This window comes from Tamandua tetradactyla, chromosome 7, assembly GCF_023851605.1.
Source record: "Tamandua tetradactyla isolate mTamTet1 chromosome 7, mTamTet1.pri, whole genome shotgun sequence".
NCBI classification, from domain to species: Eukaryota; Metazoa; Chordata; class Mammalia; order Pilosa; family Myrmecophagidae; genus Tamandua; species Tamandua tetradactyla.
The window spans coordinates 124,748,124-124,767,911 of record NC_135333.1 but is presented as its reverse complement, the minus strand read 5'-3'; the positions used below and the strand labels follow the sequence as shown (position 1 = coordinate 124,767,911).

Genomic DNA, 19,788 nt, shown 5'->3' with positions numbered 1-19,788 from the left:
CATTGGTTCTCAAACTTTTTAGTCTCAGGATTCACACACTTAAAAATTATTGAGATTTTGTTTATGTGGCTTATATCTATCAATTTACCAAATTAGAATCAAAATTGGAAAATCTTTAACACAAGGATATGCAAGCACTCATTCCACCAACAACGACATCAGAACGATGATGTAATCACATGTCAAGCAACCTCTGGAAAACTCCACTGTACGTTTTTGAGATCACGAGAATGAAAAAGGCATCCTAGCATTGTTAGGATGATAGTTTTGACCTTGTGGACACCCCAGAAAAAGTCTCAGAGCCACCTCGAGGTTTCCCAGATTGTACTTTGAGAGCCGTAACTCAGGCCCATCATGCTATCCCTTCTCCATGACTCATACTTGTACATTTTTGTTTTTCTCTTTTTTATTAGGAAAGTATAAATGTTTGTTTCCCCAGTGGGCCCTGCCCCCCAGGGGAAACCAGGGAACTTCTCTGGGGCTCAGCACCCCTCCCTCCTGACTCCCATTTCTGGGCTCTCCTAAACACTGTCCCTCAACCCCTTGTCTTTCTCCCTCTTAACCTTCCCTAAAGCACTTCAACAATCCCTACCCTTGGTCAACCTGCTTCCCCTGCCTCAGGCCTGCTGGGCCCTCTGCCGCTCCATCCTGCTTTCACCCAAGGACTTTCTGTTCTTGGGAGAGAAATTTTTCTCTGCCTTCTCCTTCCCTCCCTCCCTCCCTAGCTCATGTCATCTCAGAGGGCTTAGGCTAGGAAACCAGCCTTTTTGGGTAGACTCCTTTAGAGGAACACTTTACTCATCTCCCCACACATCACCCAGCCTGGAACAGACCAGAGTCTGGATAAGTAAGTGCCATATAAGGGTCAGCCCGGTCAGCCTGGGCTGCCAGGCAGCCTATGGATGGGGGTATGTATCAGGAATCTGATGCCTCCAGCCAAGATGCCTTTTGTCTGGGAAACCCCAACCTGATGTCTTCTCTCCAGCACCCCAGGTCCTCTTGCTAGCTGCAGCCACAGGCCTCCACCACCATATCTGGCACATCTGTCTTGACAACATTGCCATTAAGGTCGAGGTAGAGGAGGGAGAGAGGCCTTCGGGCAGTGGGGACGCAGCAGGAGGTGCCCGAGGGCCAAGGGTTGTTGGCCTTGAGGAGACTAAAGACGGCAGAATGGAAGGAGGCAGCAATGCCCGGGCTGCCGGCCAGGTGGGGAGGGCACTGCCCGCTGCAGTAATTCAGCTGGTACCCCTCGGGCTGCAGGATCCAGTCCCGCCATCCCAGTTCCTGGAAGTCTACGTAATGGTCTCGCCTACAACATAAGGGGGTCTCAGGTTCACAGGTGGGGGTCCTCCTCCTCACCCGGCCTACCCCAGGCTCATTGGCCCGGATCTTAAGCTCCAGGAAGGGTCGCTGATCTCCCACTATGTCCACAAGCCACTGCTCTGGTCGGGCAACTGTGCTATTGCCCTCTAGGGGTCCGCAGTCCAGCTGGAGTTTCAGAACACCAGACTCCCCACCTCTCAAGCCACTAGAGGGCAGAGTCAGGGCGTGCCAGCCCGGGGCAGTCATCTGGTGCTCAGCAAGGAGTGTGCGGGACCCTCTGCGCCTCCTCCTTGGGTGCCACCGGAAGATCCTCAAGTACAGGCTGCCAGGAAGGGTGTGGATCACATGCAGCCAGAGGCGGGCATGGTATAGGTGGTGGGACCGAGTTGTAGACAGGTGGAAGGTGAGCACGGGGCTGCAGGCTGAAGTGGAAGAGTCTGCCCAGAAGATGGAAAGGGGAAAGAGAAATGTGAGCATCGACGAAGCTCTCCTCTGGAACTCCCCCATGTCCTGCCCACTGCTCTCCCTAGCACCCACCTTGAGATGAAATCGGGACTGCCTGTGTCCTCCACAACTAGTCCCTGCCCTAACACCTCTCTCCTAGCACACCCTGCTCCCTCTGCTTTTTCTGCTAGGCTCCCCTTCTGCCTCCTTTTCCCTGCCTGCTCTCTGCCTGTGTCTCTGTCACTCACCTGTGATGGTAGCAAAGCTGATGACCTCCTCCCCGTTTGCTGGAGCCACACTGCCTGGCTGGAGCCTCCGGAGGGCTCTGGTCAGGGCAGCCTGGGGTGGAGGATGAGTTATTCTGGGACGGCTGGTCATGTGCAGCCCCTCCAGGATTTGCTGCTTGGCGAGCTCCAGGACCAGAACGCGTTGTGCTTGAGGTGTCAACGTGGGGCCCCCACAGGAAGGACATGCAGACTCTGCCCTGTGGGTCCACACCAGTGCCCACAGCAGCACCAGCCAGAGCCCCATACTCCTTGTGGATGGCCCTGGGCTGGAAGCGTCAGAGGGCAGGCGGCTGCTCCTTCTTTGAGTCTGATCGCATGGGAGCTAATGAGGAGGCAAGGGCAGCAGACACCAGTGCCACACCTACTCCTTCCTGGCCAAGGTTAGAGCCTGAGGCTTCCCCACCTAGTGTTCAGCAGGCAGTGCTACCCTCTGAGCCCCAGGATTGGCCGGCGGTGCTGCCCATCAGGCCCCTGCAGGGGGTGGAGGTCCCCCCCCCCCCCCCCCCCCGGAGCTCGGGTTTCACCATCTGGCCATAGTGACTGGGCCTGAAGCAGGGGTATGGGTGGGGGGAGGCAATGTGGACACGCATGATGCAAGAAAGAGGGCGATTTCACATGCTCGGTCTCCGAGGTGCGGGACTTGGGGGAGGGGACTCCATACGAGCCAGGTGTGAAGGAACGCTTTTTCCCCCATGCCTCTAGGCTTTTCAACTTGTCCAGCCACTGCAGCCACAACAGGTTTCCATGAGGCAACTGAGAGTCCCAGGGGGTTATTCCTCAGGCCTCCAGGTCCTAAGAACTCTGGTCTCTCTGTTCTAGCAAGAGGGCTGGGGCAGAGGTGAGTGATCTGGGGAGGACGGAGTCCTCTTGCCCAAGTCGAGGTGGCAGTGCCACGGGACATGGCAGTCACCCCCTGACCTTGCCTATGCTGGCTGCCCAGAGTCCAGTTGGACTGGAGCACAATGTGGAGGAGGGCTGCAGCCTGGAGTGAGGGTGGGGGGGTGGGGGGTGGTGGTGGTTACTGGGATGTCTGGGGAAACCTAGAGAGGTTGGCGGAGGGGCTGACGCAATCTCACAGCCGGACAGAGTCCATCAAGGCTGGCAGAAGGGCACGGGATTTGGGAGGGAGTGTACCCAGCTGCTGCTTCTCTTTCTGGGGCTGTGCGAGTTGCCTAAATTTGGGGCATCCTAGAAGTGGTACTGTCGCAGCCAGACCTCTCTGTTAATGGGGTAGGAAATGGACACTTAAGGTGGTTTATTTTGTCTTTTTTGAGAGCCAAGCCAAGATGCAACAATTTTAGTTCCAATATCTACTCTCCTTAGCTCACTTTCTTACAGACTTTAAATGGGAGGGCCGAGGCGCCCCACCCTCTCATGCTAGTTTTTTTCGTTGTGACCTTGTTTCTGCAAGAAGCTGGGGGGAGAAAAACTGCAGGTGAAATGGGTATGGTTTGGAAATGTGCCCTACTCCATTTTATTTATCTCCCACTGATATATTTATTTAAAGTTACTGATTTTTATTTTTGAAATACTGAGACGAATATTCTAGAAAATGTCACTCAAATATTTCTCTCACCTCCTAAACTGAGCTGTAAAATGGATTATCTATCTAAAAGAACTTATAAGGCTAGGGAAACCCATGCACACCAAATGAGATTTTCTTCTTCACCTGACCATACAGCTTAACCCACATAGCTTAACAGTCTACCAATTATGTAAAATGCAAAAACTCAGGAGTGTTGGGCTAGCAACCATCTCCATCTTAGCGCAAATTCATTGACTTGGCTTTCCTTTCCTGCTTCATGACCTAAGATGAACTAACTGCTCTAAAAAGAAGTTTTGTTTCTTGACAAAAAAGGAAATTCTGGTGCTTGAGGCTTTAGGGTAGCTGTTCTTAAGCCTTAGAATCACCTGAGAGAACTTAAAAAAAATACACATGATTGATACACACTGCCCCCCCCACCCCCCCAAGAAGACATGGTGTTTTTTTAAAGCTCTGCAGATAATTTCAGAAGGACTCTTCCCCCTAGTTAGCCAGTGGGGACTGCCAAGAGAGATTATAGATTGTCTAGTAGTCTCCAGAGGGAGCAGGGTTGCTCATGCCCTGGGGGACGGACTTCAGTACTGCCAGTGTCCACCATGTGGCAGTGCCGTGCCACTGGACAACAGCAGGCCTGCAGCTGACAGGTGCTTCCCAGGGATGGTGCTGCTCTGGAGAGGGCAGAGATGGGGAGCGCTCCTCAACCTCTTACTCTGGGGGCTCTGCCACCCCACCAGGAGATAGGCGGAAGCTGGTTCCTCTGCTCTGTCCTCCTCACCCACCCCCCAGAGAACAGAGGCTATCCTGAAGACCCGTATCACTGCCACCTTTGGTTTGGGATATCATCACGCTGACACGTGGCCATGGAGCTCGGTGATGGGTGCCAGGCTCTTCCTAGAAACTCAGGGCACTCAGGGCACGGAGTAGGGAGAAAGGACCATGAGACTCTTATATCCTCTTATCCAGGTCCTGCAGCACATTCTAGCCCCTCTGACCAGGTCTCGCTGCTGCTGGTCTGGGCTGTGACTGACAGCTCTCAGCCCCTGAGGCCTGGAACATCAGACTGCAGGCTGGAGGCATCTGCTCATGGTGCTGCTTCGGGGAGCTTACCTGTGCTGGGAGACAGACCCTGGGGAAGCAGCAAGAAGTGGCTTTGGGAGTCACTGACCCCGCCTCCCCCTACCCCCGACTCTGTCAGGTGCCCCCAATTTCTAGCTCTTCCCACCCCCTCCCTGCTGAGCCGGGCCTGGCCCTACCTCCCCACTGACACTTACGTCAATACGCAGCTATAAATATGCTGTTAGCATCTTAGTCACTTTTCCCAAGAAGTGCTCCCGGGGTTATAAATACCCCAGCCATCTGCCTCACAGCCCGCCCTACCACCAACCTGGGTGGGGGCTGGGGTAGCGATAGGCTTGGGGGTGGATAAAGAAGAAGAAGGAAGCCCTAGGGGTTATCTTGCCCAGATGAGCAAAGCCCAAAGGTCTAGGGTTAGGAGCTGGGGGACTCTGAAGGAAATGGTGTGGAAGAAGACGGACCCACGCCTTCCCCTTTTTAGAAAAGACAGACCCAAAAGAGAAAGGGACTAATATTGATTCTTGGTTTATTTTAAAAATTTGCTATACTGTTTCATCATAGATTTTTTTTCCCCTTCATTCCGGTTTTTAAAAATACTGCGTTAAAAATGTTAAAATAAATTTAGAGTGAAATGCTGGTGATCGGTGAGGGGGAGGGGTGGGGGTATGTTCTGTATGAATTTTTTTCTGTTTTCTTTTTATTTCTTTTTCTGAACAGATGCAACTGTTCCAAGAAACGATCATGATGATAAATATGCAACTATGTGATGATATTGTGAATTACTGATTATATATGTAGAACGGAATGATAAAAAATTATGAATGTTTGTATTTGTTTGGTGTTTTTTGGTATTTTAAAAAATAAAAAAATTAATTTAAAAAAATGTTACTGGAAAAAAAATACTGCGTTATTATAGTTATCTTGATTACTGAATTTTTCGGCATCCCTTTAAAATCTTGCCATGGCCCAGAGAACTGAAGCTGTAATTAGAGGGAAGGAAGAAGGAGGAAGCTGTAATTGGAGGAGAGGTGGGCAAGGGGAGGGGGACACTTGCACAAGGGGGAGGGAGGGAAAGCCACCAGAAGACTTAAAATGTCAGAATGTATTCAATCCACAGCTCAGATTTGGAGGCTCCCAGGAGGTCCCTTTGAGAGGACTTTCTCCTCTGGGGTTCCTATCCCCGGACAGGACCTCTTACCTCGATAGGGTAAGCTAAGCAAACACAGACATCACATTCCCCGAAGGGCACATGGGTTTTGCGCAAGCTCAACCTTGGGCGGCAGACAATATTGACCCCGTGGTTCAGGGCTGTTCAACCAAAGGGCGGAGATGGTGGGAGAAGAGGGGCAAAGGTCTAAAGAGACCCAGTCCCAGCACAAATGCTTCCCTGTCCTCATCCCAGGCTTTCCTCTCCTCTCTGTTCCACTTAAGTGTCCCTTGGCCAATTCCAGATTCTGGGCAGAATTCTTGGATGGAGCGCTGGGGGTCAGTAAAGAGGAGGCAAGTCAGAGGTCCTGGCAGCCAGGGTTGAGCCATACCTCTGCCTCCTGCTACGTGCACGCCCACAGATTGCCGACCTACTTGTTGATTGATCAGGAATCTGTCTCATCTCTTGGAGTGAGGACAAGAGGGAGGAGAGGAGCAGATAAAACACAGGATTTTTATTAGCCATGAGACCAGCAAAGATGGATCTGGGAGGGTGTCAGAGACCTAAGAAGGAAGAGGAGGCAGCCTAGGGGAGGAAGAGGCATGAAGTGTGGAAGGCAAAGACACACTCATTCAGTCCTGAGGAATCTGTGTGAGGAGAGAGCAGAATGGGCAGGGCAGGCAGGCTCCATGTCATCTGGGCTGTCAGTCAGGGTCGTGGCAGGAGACAGCAGACACATTTAGCTTGTCTGTATTCTTTATTGAGAGGGCTTAGTGAGTGAATCATTTACCGATGTATGATCAGGGTTAAGAGAACCAAGGGATGTCGAAGTGCCCAGATATGAGCAAGAGTGAAAAGCAACTCTGGTCCCTCATTCTGATATTAGAACCTAGGCAAAGCTGGGTGGCCAGACAGGAGCTATAGGCTGTAGCCACAGAGAGCCCTAACACCAAGGCAAAGAGGGAAAAGGATTAAGAAATATTCAGAACTCTGTCTCCTTCTATCTTTCAATTTCTTGTCCGTATCTTCTGTTAGTCAAACCCAGCAGGAAGCCAGAGGGCAGGGGAACTCAGATGGGCCAGCTCCCAAGGGCATAGGGCAGAGCAGAGCAAAGAATGGATGGAAGTGTGCAAAAGAAAGCATTAGCAGCCCACATGGGCAAGTAAGAAGGAATGGGGTTCAAGACACAGAAGTAAGGAGAAGGGGTAAGCCTCACTTTGGAAACATACTCTTCGGTGAATTGAAGGAAGGGGCTCTCTGGAGATCCAGAAAATCAGTGAAAGGGGTTGGGTCAACTCATCTTCGAGTAGGGGCCATGGAGTAGAAAGGGCAGGGAGACAGAGTAGGTTTTGAGTCAGATTAAGGGGTGACACTAAAGGTATCTTTGTCAGGGAAGCTGATGACATTGCTCATGGTTGGAAGTGGATCAGAGTCCCTGGGGTGCGGCTTTGAGCATGCAGGGCTTGGATAGTTGGACTGTTTTCCTGAAGAAGCTGATGATTATGCAGACGGTACAAAGATTCTCCTTGGATGAAGATCTGCTCAAATCAAAGGTAGGCTAATTTCCATGGGTTGCTCAGGAAGAGAGACTGTTTTCTGAACAGAGGCAGTAGTGGCATCACTCCTTTCTCCCCAGGAAGGGCCCCTGTGTGAAGGTATGTTTGCCCAACCCACCTCGGGCTGCGTGCAAATACATAGACTAACTGCACCCACAGGCCTCTACCACCATGTCAGGTATGTCAGTCTTGACAATGTTGCTGTCCCTGTCATAGTAGAGCAGAGACAGGGAGCGCTGGGCAGTGGGCACACAGCATGAGCCTCCCCCAGTGGTACCTGTCGCTGTGTTGGCCTTGAGCAGATTGAGCACTGCAGTGTGAAAGGAGGCAGCAATGCCAGGCATGCCGGCCACATGCAGGGGGCACTGCCCTGTGCAGAAGTTCATTGCGTAGCCTTCAGGCTGGATGATCCAGTCATGCCAGCCAATCTCACGGAAGTCCACAAAGAATTCTTGACGACAGCACGTCCTGGACCCGCTCTGACAGTTGATTCCTCGCCTGCGAACCCGGTGCTTGCCCCCAACTCTTACCCGGGCTGTCACGAAAGGTCTATGGGCAGCCTCATCCAGGAAGACTGACCCCTGGGCTACCCGGCCCTCGGGCACCAGCTCCAGGGTCAGATGTCCCTGGCTGCAGGCAGCCTGAGCTTCAGGGCCCAGGAGGATTTGATGCCAGCCACTGGTATCCACCTCCAGCAGGTGCTGGGTGGCCAAGGTGAGGTTGGTGTCACGTGGGCCTGGCATAAGGACACTCACTTGCAAAGTCCGGGTGGTATTAGGAGGGAGCTCTACAAAGAACATGAGTCTGGCCTGCTGGACCTCCATGCCACCAGCGGTTTTCTCAGAGGAGAAGTGGAAATCAAGACGAATCTGGTTGATGTTAGAGAGGCCTGTGGATGCAAGAAGCCCTAGTCATTGTGGTTTTCTGAGGGCCAATTCAACTGGTTACCTCTCTGTCCTCAGCATGCTTGAAATTTCTGTAGCTGACCACCCCTTCCTTCTTAAAACTTTTTCTCTCTTGGCTTTTGTGACACAGCTCTCATGATTCATCTTTGGTCCTTGCTGACTTTCCCTTCTCCGACCATCCCTATACTGTAAGAGTTCTCTAAGGGAAGGTCTTTAACCTTCCTTTCTTTTTGCTCTACACTGAGGGGAACTCTTTTCCACACTCCTGGCCAGCCAACACAATCTTTATGCTGCTGATACCCAAATCTGTACATTCAGTGCAGACCATTTTTCACATCTGAACTGGATATATAGATTTGGGAATCACCAAGCTTCAGGCCTAAATTTCTAACTGCTTAATTTTATTTGAATGTCCTGTTGGCCCATTAAAATAAATTTGTCCCAAGCTGAAATCATTACTTTCCTTCCTAAAAACCTCTCTTGTGGTTCCTGTTTGAATTGGTCATACTACTATCTTCCTTATCCCCTACAGAAACCTTATACCACTTCGCTCATTCCCCACTTCCAATTCGGCACCACAGTGATTCTAATATCTGTGCCTTTCATTCTATCCCCCTTATTACTACCCCAGTTTGCCTCATTATGCTGCCCCAATGAAACACATAATTGGGCTTCTAATCCCTCCACTTCACTGGAATTGCTTTTTTCAAGATCACCAACACCACTCACATTGACAAATCCAGTGGTTTCATCTCTTTATATTTATCTCATCCCATAAGCAGTGTTTAACACAATTAACAATTTTCTCCTTCTTGAAATATTTCCTTCTCTTGACTTTTTTGACACTGGTCACGCCATCTTGGTCTTCTTTTCTCACAGCAACTCTTCCTCTGCCTGACCTCTAAATATTGGAGGTCTTGAGTTCTCTTCTCTTCTCTATTCACCCCCCTTTCCCACAATAATCTCAGCAATTCCTGTAGCTTTAAATTCTATCTCTGTGCTGATGACTCTTGAATATGTATCTCTGGCTTTGACCTCTCCCTGAGCCATAGGCTCATATATCCAGCTGCCTATTTAACATTCCACTTTGGATAACTTAACACGTTCAAAGAACTGTAGATTTACCACCCTCCACCTACCCATACTGAGTCTTTCAATAATCCTCTTCTTCCTTGTAAAATGCTTGCTTAAGCCAACACCTTGATTTTCTTCATCCCCTACTTTGAAACTGTCTGCAAGACCTGTCAACTATACTTCCAATTCATGATATAATTTCACTCATCTGCACCTTCTCCCTGTACACTAGTCCGGCTGTCTTTTTCTTGAACTATGGCAATAGCTTTCTAAATGATCCTCTCTTGTCCTTCAAGCCATTCTTCATATATTGGCCAGAATTGTCTTTTTATTGCAACAATCTGATTAGCTTAATATCCTCGGTTTAAAACACTCCAAAAGCTTCTCATTGCTATTTGGAAAAAAAACTAAAGTCCTAATGTAACCTATACCTAAAACTTGTGTGATTAAGCATTCTGCCATTTAATTACCATATTCTGCCTACAGTGAATAGGTAGAATACGGTAATTTTTTTTTTCTTCCTTGAATTCACCAAAAAGCTACCCATCTCATGGTCTTTGCACTTGCTATTTCCTCTTGCTGAAATGTCTTTCCCAGGATCTTTGTATAACTGACTCCTTTTCTGACATTCATCTAAAATGTTTCCTAAATAGAGAGGCTTCCCTGACTACTCGAAAGTAGACTTCAACTCTCCCTCCATCTCTTCAATACATCACCCTGCTTAACTGTCTTTATAGACACCTGCCACTCTATAATCATCTTGCTTCTTTGCCCATTTGTTTGCCATGCATTTTTCCTATTTGCTGTTTTTCTTAAATTGCTGTTGGAAGCAGGAGAAAGAGGAAATCTTTTGCCTGTGGTAACTTGAAAGACAGAAAAGCTGTCTAACAAAGTTGTGAATTTAGCTAAAGATATATCCAAGCAGAATGCTGAAAGTGCCAAGTGGCTAAGGTATTTCAGGAGAGAGGTGAACTAGAAGAGAAACTGTTCAATTTTTAAGCAGAATATAGGGAAATTATTTCCACCTGGAATTTGCTGGATTGAAAAATAAAATCTATTCTCATTGCTTTCTGCTCAGTCTGGTAAAAATTTTCCAAAGTAAATGGCCTCAGGGCAAAAATCAAATCCAAGGCACTGTGGTTTTGTAAAACATGGCTTCACAATGAAAATCAAAACAAATAAAGGGTCGGTTGTAAGATGCTTTGTTAGCATTTAAGATCTTTGTTAAGATGTAAAATTTAAGATGATGTTTTATAGACCCTCTCAACTAGACAAAAGGGCTTCTAAGAATTTTAAGGGTCCTGTCCCACAACGCTCTGACCTGTAGCCTAAAGTAGAGAAGGGTCTGTCTTGGCAGACTGAGGCATCTTTTGTCTAATTGAGTACACTACAATTCATTACTTAAAGGCCACAGTTCAAAAAACAACAAAATTTTTTTATTGTGAAATATACTATATATGCAGAGAAGTGATGGACTTCAAAATACATTTTAACAAGTAGTTACAGTACAAACTTCAAAGTATGGTATGGGTTATAACTCCGTAATTTCAGGTATTCTCTTCTCGCTGCTCTAATACACTGGAGACTAAAAAGAAGTATCAACATAATGATTCAGTGATCATACTCATTTGCTAAATCCTGCCTTCTCTGTTACAACTCCTCCCTTTCATTTGATCCTTCTCTCAATCTTTAGGGGTATTTGGGCAATGACCATTCCAACTTCTTCCTGTTGAGAAGGGGTGTTGACATTATGGGGTAGGGAGGATGCAACTTGTTGATGCTCTTGGAGAGACTGGGGACTCTGGGTTTCAGGGCTTCTCTGGTGTTGGAACCATCTGGAGGTTTTACGTTTCCACAGAGTTTTAAAGAGAACTTCAACAGCAGAAGCAGCAGGATAGAGATAAAAGGGACAGAGATCATTTAAAATGAAATGAGGTTTCTGGATCCTCAACTTCTTTGGGCAGGAAACAGGCTGAGAAAACTACTCAGCCTGAAACACAGGTCCTCTCCTATTTAAAAAGAAAGAAACCTCAGATTAGGGAGCCAAGGTCTGTGGGGATGGAGCCAGCAGCCCAGAAGAGCAGTGTTGAGCAGTGGGAAAATCCTACCCAGGTGCAGAATCAGGCCTTAGCCAGGAGAATCCTGGATTTAGGGTGGACCGAGATAGGTGTCTGGCTGGATATCAAAATTCCCACGGATCAGTGACGGCTCTGTGTCTCTGACTCCCTCATCCCCCATTTTGAGGAGAGGTGCCTTTTATGGTTATCCTGTCCCTGTCTGAGCACTGTACATTAGGAGTACAGGAGGCGAGTTATTGAATTTTTAGGTCACAGGTAGTGCTGTGCTGGTAAATGTTTAACAACTGGTCCCCAGGGGGGAAAAAAAAAGCCCTGATTTGCAGTGTCTGTTAATTTCTGTGGTGTAAATACGTCCACCATGGCTAAGGTCACCAATGTGACCTCACTGAATGTGGAGTTGGGGAGAGACAAGCACAATTGGCTCTCATAAGCTGGGATGAGCCAGCTCCAGCACCCAACTAGAGGTCCATGAGCTGAAGAAATGTACCAGAGGAGCCTCCCCTATACCTCTACCTGATTCACATGATGAGATCATGGACTTCTAGCCTGATTCTGATGCTATAACGGATGATATGTGGGGGGTCTTGAGAGGGGGTGATTGTATTTCATACCTGGAAGGGACATGAATTACTAGGGGCCAGAAGGCAGTCTGCTATAGACTGTTAATGCTGGTGGACTTCAATGAACAGTTCCTCATGCTTTCACTCCTTCGTGCATTTCCCTCTCATGGTGACTCTGGACTTGGCCATATGACTCTCTTTGGCCAATAGGTCACTAGCAAGCACAGTTCAGCCACCATGCTCTAAAGAAGCTTAGTCTAGACTATTGAATGTTTAGAGGCCACAGAGGATGTAAGACCATCTTATATATTCCAGCCCCACCTGAGTTCCCAGCTGAATTCAGCTACATCATATGGCACAGAAGAACTGTTCTATGAGCCCAGTAAAAGCCCAAAATAACGAGAAATAATTTATCATTGTTGTTTGATGCCACTACCTTTTGGGGAGGTTTGTTATGAGCAATAAAGAAAACAAAAGCTGTGGGCAGTGGCAGCCCCTCAGGTGGTGGGCAGACACAGTGATTGACATTTTCAAGATGTCCTTCTCTGAAACCTTGTATTTTAGACTGACACTAGGCAGAATGAGTGGCACAGGGTACCCGGTTCAGAACTTCCAGAGCTCCCTGCAGTGGCCTTTGCCCTTTTGTTTTCCATCCTTTCCTACCCTGGTTTTCCCGTGCCCCAGGCTCTTTCTCTTCATATCTCCAGGTAGAACAATTCTCATATCTTTCTTTCATGCTATGGTATAGATGATAGCTTAAATTGGAATGAAAACTTTAAAGCAAAAATATTTAAATATAAAGGGTTAAATCCAGGCATCAGCCACCCTCACTTCCAAACTTCCTTTTTAACTTTATCTCAGATCAGGGCCGTTCTGGCCTGGATGTTTTATTCATTAATTCATTCATTAGCAAATATGTGGAAAGTATATAGACTTTGCAGTTAGGTAGAACTGTGTTTGAATCCTGCCCCGGACACTCGCAAGCTGCATGATCTGGGTTATATAAATTACTGTCTTTAAGTCTCAGTTTCTACATTCATGAAATGGGAATAATAAAGTCCATTTGATGGGGTGGTTGTGAGGATTAAATGAGATGAGTCAGGTACACCCAATACTTGGTAACCATTATTGTTTTCACAGTGTGCCAGGAACTGGGCTAAGCACCAAGGATTTCGACGTGAAAAAGACCCAGGATGGCAGTGTTGGAGGGACTCAGGCTTCATGGACTTCTGTCTACCTTAGATTCATCCACCCCAACTCCTTTAGAAAAAGCAGTCTACTCCTTCAGGCTTCTAATTAGGTTTTCCCTTCAGTTGAGTATACCATTTACCATTTTCCACCTATTGAAGTCAAACTTTATCTGTAATACCAGCCCATTTCTCACCTTTTTCTAACAGAGCTCCCCATCTTACCAGGATCCAGTAAATTATTCCTGGTGCAGCATGCTCTTGCTCCTTTATCTAGCATTTACTTCATTCTGCCTTATATTCTAATTAATTTATTCCCAGCGGCAGCAATTAAACTCCTCTCAAGCAGGAGTTGAGTCTTCTCTCTATTACTTACTCCCTCCCATCTTAGAAATTAAAAGCTAAGAAAAAGTAGCTAACACTTAAATAGAACTTATTCTGTTCATGTGTTGCTCTAAGAACTTTACCTGTATTATCTCATTTAATCCTCTCAGCTATCTTCTCATTATTTCCATTTTATAAATGAGAAAACTGTTAACAACAATGTCACACAGTTAGTAAGTGGTTGAGTAAAATGTGGTTTCTCTCTCTCTATGCCAAACTCTGCAAATAAACTCACTACCCTTCCCCCATGTGGGACATGACCCCCAGGGGTATAAATATCCCTAACAACATGAGGCATGACTCCCAGGGATGAGCCTGGCCCTGGCATCATGGGATTGACAAATCTTTCTTGATCAAAAGGGGGAAGAGAATGAAAAAAAATAAAGTTTCAGTGGCTAGGAGATTTCAAATAGAGCTGAAAGGTCATTCTGGAGGTTACTATTATGAAAGTTTCAGCCAGATATTGCAAATTGCCACAGTATGCCAAGCCCCCAACCAACAGTATTCCTGAAAACTTTGAAGAACACCCTGGGCTCCATCTAAGACTCCATAAAAGTTTTATCTGTTGTTTATTGTTTTTAGAAACTTAAAGCCTCCAGATGGCTCCTATGCCAAATAAACCCTGAAACCAAGAGTTACCAGTTTCTTCAAGAATATCAACCCGTCTTATTCCTCTACATCTTTTCAACATGAAGAAGAATGGTCTTTCTCCAGATATCCCTGAAAATTGAGAGAATGACCAAATGAGAGTGAGGAGTTGTAACTGAGAAGCTAGGATTTAGCTAATGATTATGAATACTGACCTATTATATAGATATTTCTTTTAAGTTTCTAGTGCATTAGAATAGCCAGAAGGAAATACCCAAAATTGTTAGAACAGTAATCTAGTGGACTTGATCTTTGATAACGACTGTATAACTATATAGCCTTCATCTTGTGACTCTGTGATTGTAAAACCTTGTGACTGATACCCCCTTTATCCAGTGTATAGGTTGGATAAGTAGTAAAATAAAGACACCCATGCATTAAAAAAAAAAAGTGGCTGAGCAAGGATTTGAGCCCAAGCAATCTGAGTCTTGTGTTTGTGCCCCTGATTATCAGCAGAAACTTGCTTTTGAATGAGAGTAGGTCTCATCCATACTGGGGACTCTAGACTGTGGTCAAGCTGACCGACAGTGTGGTTTGGTTATTTAATGGGACTAAATTTTATTGAGCAACTACTATGCCTATGAGAGGCAGAGTGGTTTAGTGGTCAAGGTCATGGCTTCCAGAGCTGGGCTGTTGGACTCCATCACTTACCAGACATATAATCTTGGATCTTGGGCAAATTACTTAACTTCTTCAGGCCTCAGTTTCATCACTTCTAAAATGGGGATAACCATTGTACTTGCCTCATTGGGTTTTGTGAAGGTCTAATAAGTAGAGCACTTAGAATGCAATAAACCAATATACATTGTGTAAATGTTAGTTCTTTCTATCACATAACAGCCTCTGTGAAACATGAGGAATAAAGGATGGTTCCTGACCTCAGGGTGTTGACACTCTGTGAGAAAACAAATTTCACAGAAACATGTGGGTGGTTCAGGTTGTGGGGGTCTCCTGCCCCCATCAGGTCAGGGTGGACTTTTAAAAATATATATTTGTATTGAGAAATCTTCACACACATACATTCCATATACGATGTACAATCAATGGCTCACAATATCATCACATAGTTGTGAATTCATCACCATGATCATTTTTTAAGAATATTTGCATCATTCTAGAAAAAGAAATAAAAAGAAAATACCACATGTACCATACTCCTTATCCCTCCCTCTCACTGACCACTAGTATTTCCATGTACCCAATTTATTTTACCCTTTGTCCCCCGTATTATTTATTTATTTTTTTACTCATCTGTCCGTACCCTGGTTATAAAGAGCATCAGACACAAAGGTTTTCACAATCACATAGTCACACTGTAAAAGTTCATCTTTATACAATCATCTTCGAGAATCAAGGCTACCGGAAGACAACTCAATAGTTTCAGGTACTTTCCTCCAGTCACCCTAATATACCATAAACTAAAAAGGGATAGCTGCATAAGAATAATCTCAAGGAGAATCTCTTGACTCTGTTTGAAATCTTCCAGCCACTGAAACTTTATTAAGTCTCATTTCTCTCTTTCCCCTTTTGATCTAGAAGGCTTTCTCAATCCCTTGATGCTGAGTTCTGGCTCATCCTGGGATTTCCGTCTCATGTTGCCAGGGAAATTTATGCCCTGGGAGTCTTGTCCCATGTAGGAGGGAGGGCAGTGAGTTCACCTGCTGAGTTGGCTTAGATAGAAAGGCCACATCTGAGCAACAAAAGAGGTTCTCTGGGGGGTGATTCTTAGGCCTAATTTTACGTAGGCTTAGCCTAGCCTTTGCTGGAATAAGTTTCATAGGGGCAAACCCCAACACTGAGGGCTTGGCCTATTGATTTGGTTGTCCTTACTGATTATGAGAATATCAGAAATTCTCCAAATGGGTAAGTTGAATATTTTCTCCTTTCTCCCTAGTCCCCCAAGGCGACTTTGCAAATACTGCCCAAATTACTCTGGGATATATCAAGGCATCACAGCAACCTGGGCAAACCAACAAAATCTCATGTCCTTTCAAGATACCATGTACTTATGGTTGTCAACTAAACTCACCATACAAGTTAAATTAGGAAATGCACTATAGGGTAGGCTTTTTCATGATGGGAGTACAAGGTCCTAAAGGAGGAAAGGAAAGGCACTGCTCAAGGAAAACGGGTCAGGAATAGGAAGGGCCTTCTAAACAAGAGCTTGTATCCCTGGGTCAGATAAATCCTGAAATTCAGTAGGGCCAGCCTCTCCAGAACATCAACTAGTTCCATCCCACTACCCCATATTATCAACAGCCCCTTCCAACATGAAAAAGTTAGAATGGGCATGGCCCAAATACCCTAAAGAGTGGAAGATAGATCAAAGGTGATGGAGGAGTTATGCAGAGAAGGCAGAGTTTAACAAATGAGTATGATTGCTGAGTCATTATATTGATATTCCTTTTAGTCTCAAGTATCTTAGAGCAGCTAGAAGCAAAAACCTAAATTTGTGAAATTGTAACCCATCCCAAACTCTGAAATCTGTTCTACGACTAATTGTTGTGATAAGCTTTGAAATTTATTGCTTTTTTGTAAATTTGTTACTTTTCACAGAAAAGAAAAGTCGATTGTGATGATAAATGCACAGCTATGTGATGATATTGTGAATATCAATATGTGAATATGTGGTGAATATATCAATATGTGAATATATAGTATATATCAATAATAAATAAATAGATTTTAAAAAAAAAGGGCTTGCAAAGGTCAGAAAAGTCAGTGTGCACCTTGGTTTCTAGGGTCCTGTCTCTGAATTCCTGATCTCTCCAGCTGCCCATTATGTTCTCCAACTCTCCCCATACCATGGAAATAATTCTGTCTTCTTCAGAATCCTCTATGCACCTTTCCAAGTCCTAGTTTGACTCTGTTCTGATATGGGGACCTGAGATATCAAGGCAAGAGGGCAGGGTCAGGTGGAGAAATATTATAGTCCCAGAGTTATACTTTCCTCCCTTTTGCCCAAATGAGGCATCTGCGGAGGGAAAAGGGAGCTTGCTCAGAGGCCTCAGAAAACACAGACTCTCCATTTCCTGGCCTCTGTGTCCAAGGCTCAGGAAGTGGACGGACTCCAGCCTGTGGAAATTTGTGGAAGCTGCAGAGAGAGGAGCTGGAGGACATGGGGACAGGCAGTCTTGGAAGAAGCAAAATTTACCCACTTCCCAGCTGCTCATAGGAAATTACAGGCTGTGGGAGGCAAGGGTAGGGATGATTTGGGAGAGGGAGTCAGGGGCTAGGTTAATGAGGAAACTTTTCCTCTCCTTGAGAGGTCAGGTTTGGGGGAAGATCTAGATCTACAGACTAGAAATGTACCTGTCTCAGCAAAGCTGATGATCTCGTATTCCTGTGCCCTGTTGTCCTCTGGAGTTTCCCCCCATGGGGGTCCATGGAGACGCTGCAGTGCAGTCCTCAGAGCAGCTCTGGACACAGGTCGGCTCAGCCTTGGGCGCTGGCTGAGGTGCAGCTTGTTCAAGATGCTTCTCTTGGCCAGGTTGAGAAGCAGCTCCCGCTGACTCTCCAGGTCCAAGGCGGGGACCCCACATCTTGGACACTGATCACCAGCTCTGGGAGTGGCCACTGTGGCTGCAGCCAGGAGGAGGAAGGCCAGGAACAGTGACAAGGTCATTGCTGGAAGAGGCTCTCCTTGAGCGACAGTGGAGACAGAGTTGTGAACCCAGGGCTCAGGATCTCAACAGCTGTGGGGCTCCCGTCCTGGCTGCTGGGGGCTGCGGAAGGGGTATGTGTCCAGCTGGCATGACTCCATGTTGCAGGGGAAAGAACAACCAGACATTGAATTGAGAGGTGAAGTCAGGCCCAGGTAGATCCTGGCAGGAGCTGCCAAGGCATAGTCAGTGAAAAATACCGAGTGGGGGATGTGAGGGTAGGTTGGTCTGTTTGGGGAGAGAAATGTCCCTCAGCCAATGTTGGGAGACAGTTGTTACCCATGTGAGCTGCCAGGCGTGGGGACAAAGGTTAGGACTGAAATTCTTCCTCAGATTGTGGGCAGTGCTGGGAAGCCAGAGGGTAAAGTGAGGGAGCAGAGGTGTAAAAGGGTGACCGAAATGAGAGGGGATTATTGACCAGGCCCTTCCAGTCACCATAAATTGAGAATTACATTCCCCTTTGCCTGAGACTGCTTCTCAAAGCCTGCCCCTTCCTCGCTGGTTCTTCCTCCCTCTCTGGGACTCATAATCCAGCCTTCTGTGTGAACCAGGGCTTAACTGATCCTGCAGATACAGCAGTCTGAAGGAGCGCCTGCCAGGCTGTCTGGGTCTGAAGGTGGGGAAGAGGTTTGAGAGCTAGATTTGCTCATCCTTTGCGGTTTGTTCTGCTTAGGGAAAGAACTTTTGAGATTTCTCAGAACCTAGTTCTCTTCCTCAAAGGTCCCAAGCAGGGATCTCTAGGAAAAGGGCTTTGCTTCCACAGAGGGAATTTACCAGGCAGAAGTGGAGGGTAGAGTTAGGAGCAGGGGCTTTTAAGCCGGAAGGCTTTGCTTAAATTCTGCCTCTTCCTCTTACTAGTTGTGTACTTCTGAGCGAGTCACTTAACCTCTCTGGCTTCAGTTCCTTTCTCTGAGAAATGGGAATAATGATTACTCACAATTCCAACATCCGAAAAGCTCTGTAACCCATACATGTTTTTGTAATTCATATGGTGACAAAAACTGACATAAACTGAAGTGAGGCTATTTACGATCTTTTAAAAACTTCCAATGGGACTATTTAAACGTTTTTACTGCAGAACTATTAATTATTTGCTGCTCCTCCAGGGGTATGTGTACCATTTTACCTTTCTAAAACTTGAAAAATTCCGAGTTCTGAAACACATCTGGTCCTAAGGTTTTTGAATATGGGATTGTAGACCTGTAATAATTATCTCACAGAGTTGCTTTGATAATTAAATAGTTTAGGTAGGCATTTACAACAGTGGCTGCCACATAATAAGTGCTTAATAAAAGTGTATTATTATTCCTGCTGCATAGGTTTATTTGTGGGCCAGAGAACCCTCTCTTTAGATGTACTGTAGAAACTCTGCCAACATTTGCCCTTCTGGACCCCTTTTCCCTGGATGCCAGGTCCACCCTCCCCACCTGCAGTTGAGTCTTTCTGCTTCCATACTGCAAACATTTGCAAATCATCTCTGCTGCTCCGCATTACTTTCCCAGCATCACACACAATGCCTAATATATAATATAAAATAGATGCTTGAAATATATTTATTGAATGAATAAATATTACAATCCAAGCTGCTTCTGGGAGGTTATACTAAAGTCACTTTGACTGGATTTTTGCATGTCATGGTCTCTTATATCTCTTCTATAAGGGCTGATTTTTTTTTTTTGGTGGGGTGTCACTGATTTGTTTTTAAGGGCTATGAAGTGGGGAGAATTTATTATATAGTGTCTAGTCTAAATTTATTTATTTTTTAAAATAACGGTTTTATTGAAATAAATTCCCATTATATAAAACTCACTCTTCTGAAGTGTACAATTCATGCCTTTTAATATGGTCAAAGACTTGTGCAACCATCACCACTTCCTAATTCCAGAACATGTTCATGAGCCCCAAATGAAATCCTG

General features: G+C 46.1%; 2 protein-coding genes across 2 annotated transcripts; both read right to left on the bottom strand.

The window, feature by feature from the left end:
* Positions 1-75: 75 nt before the first annotated feature.
* Positions 76-2,417, bottom strand: INHBE (inhibin subunit beta E). Its single transcript, XM_077168108.1, has 2 exons — positions 2,016-2,417; positions 76-1,760 (listed from the first exon to the last, which is right to left on the bottom strand). Exons 1-2 carry the CDS (start codon positions 2,296-2,298, stop codon positions 1,003-1,005), a joined length of 1,041 nt encoding a protein of 346 aa, XP_077024223.1. The 5' UTR covers positions 2,299-2,417; the 3' UTR covers positions 76-1,002.
* A 4,139-nt stretch (positions 2,418-6,556) lies between these two features.
* Positions 6,557-18,073, bottom strand: INHBC (inhibin subunit beta C). The gene is made up of 2 exons (XM_077111164.1): positions 17,523-18,073; positions 6,557-8,263 (listed from the first exon to the last, which is right to left on the bottom strand). Exons 1-2 carry the CDS (start codon positions 17,833-17,835, stop codon positions 7,518-7,520), a joined length of 1,059 nt encoding a protein of 352 aa, XP_076967279.1. The 5' UTR covers positions 17,836-18,073; the 3' UTR covers positions 6,557-7,517.
* Between the last annotated feature and the right edge of the window lie 1,715 nt (positions 18,074-19,788).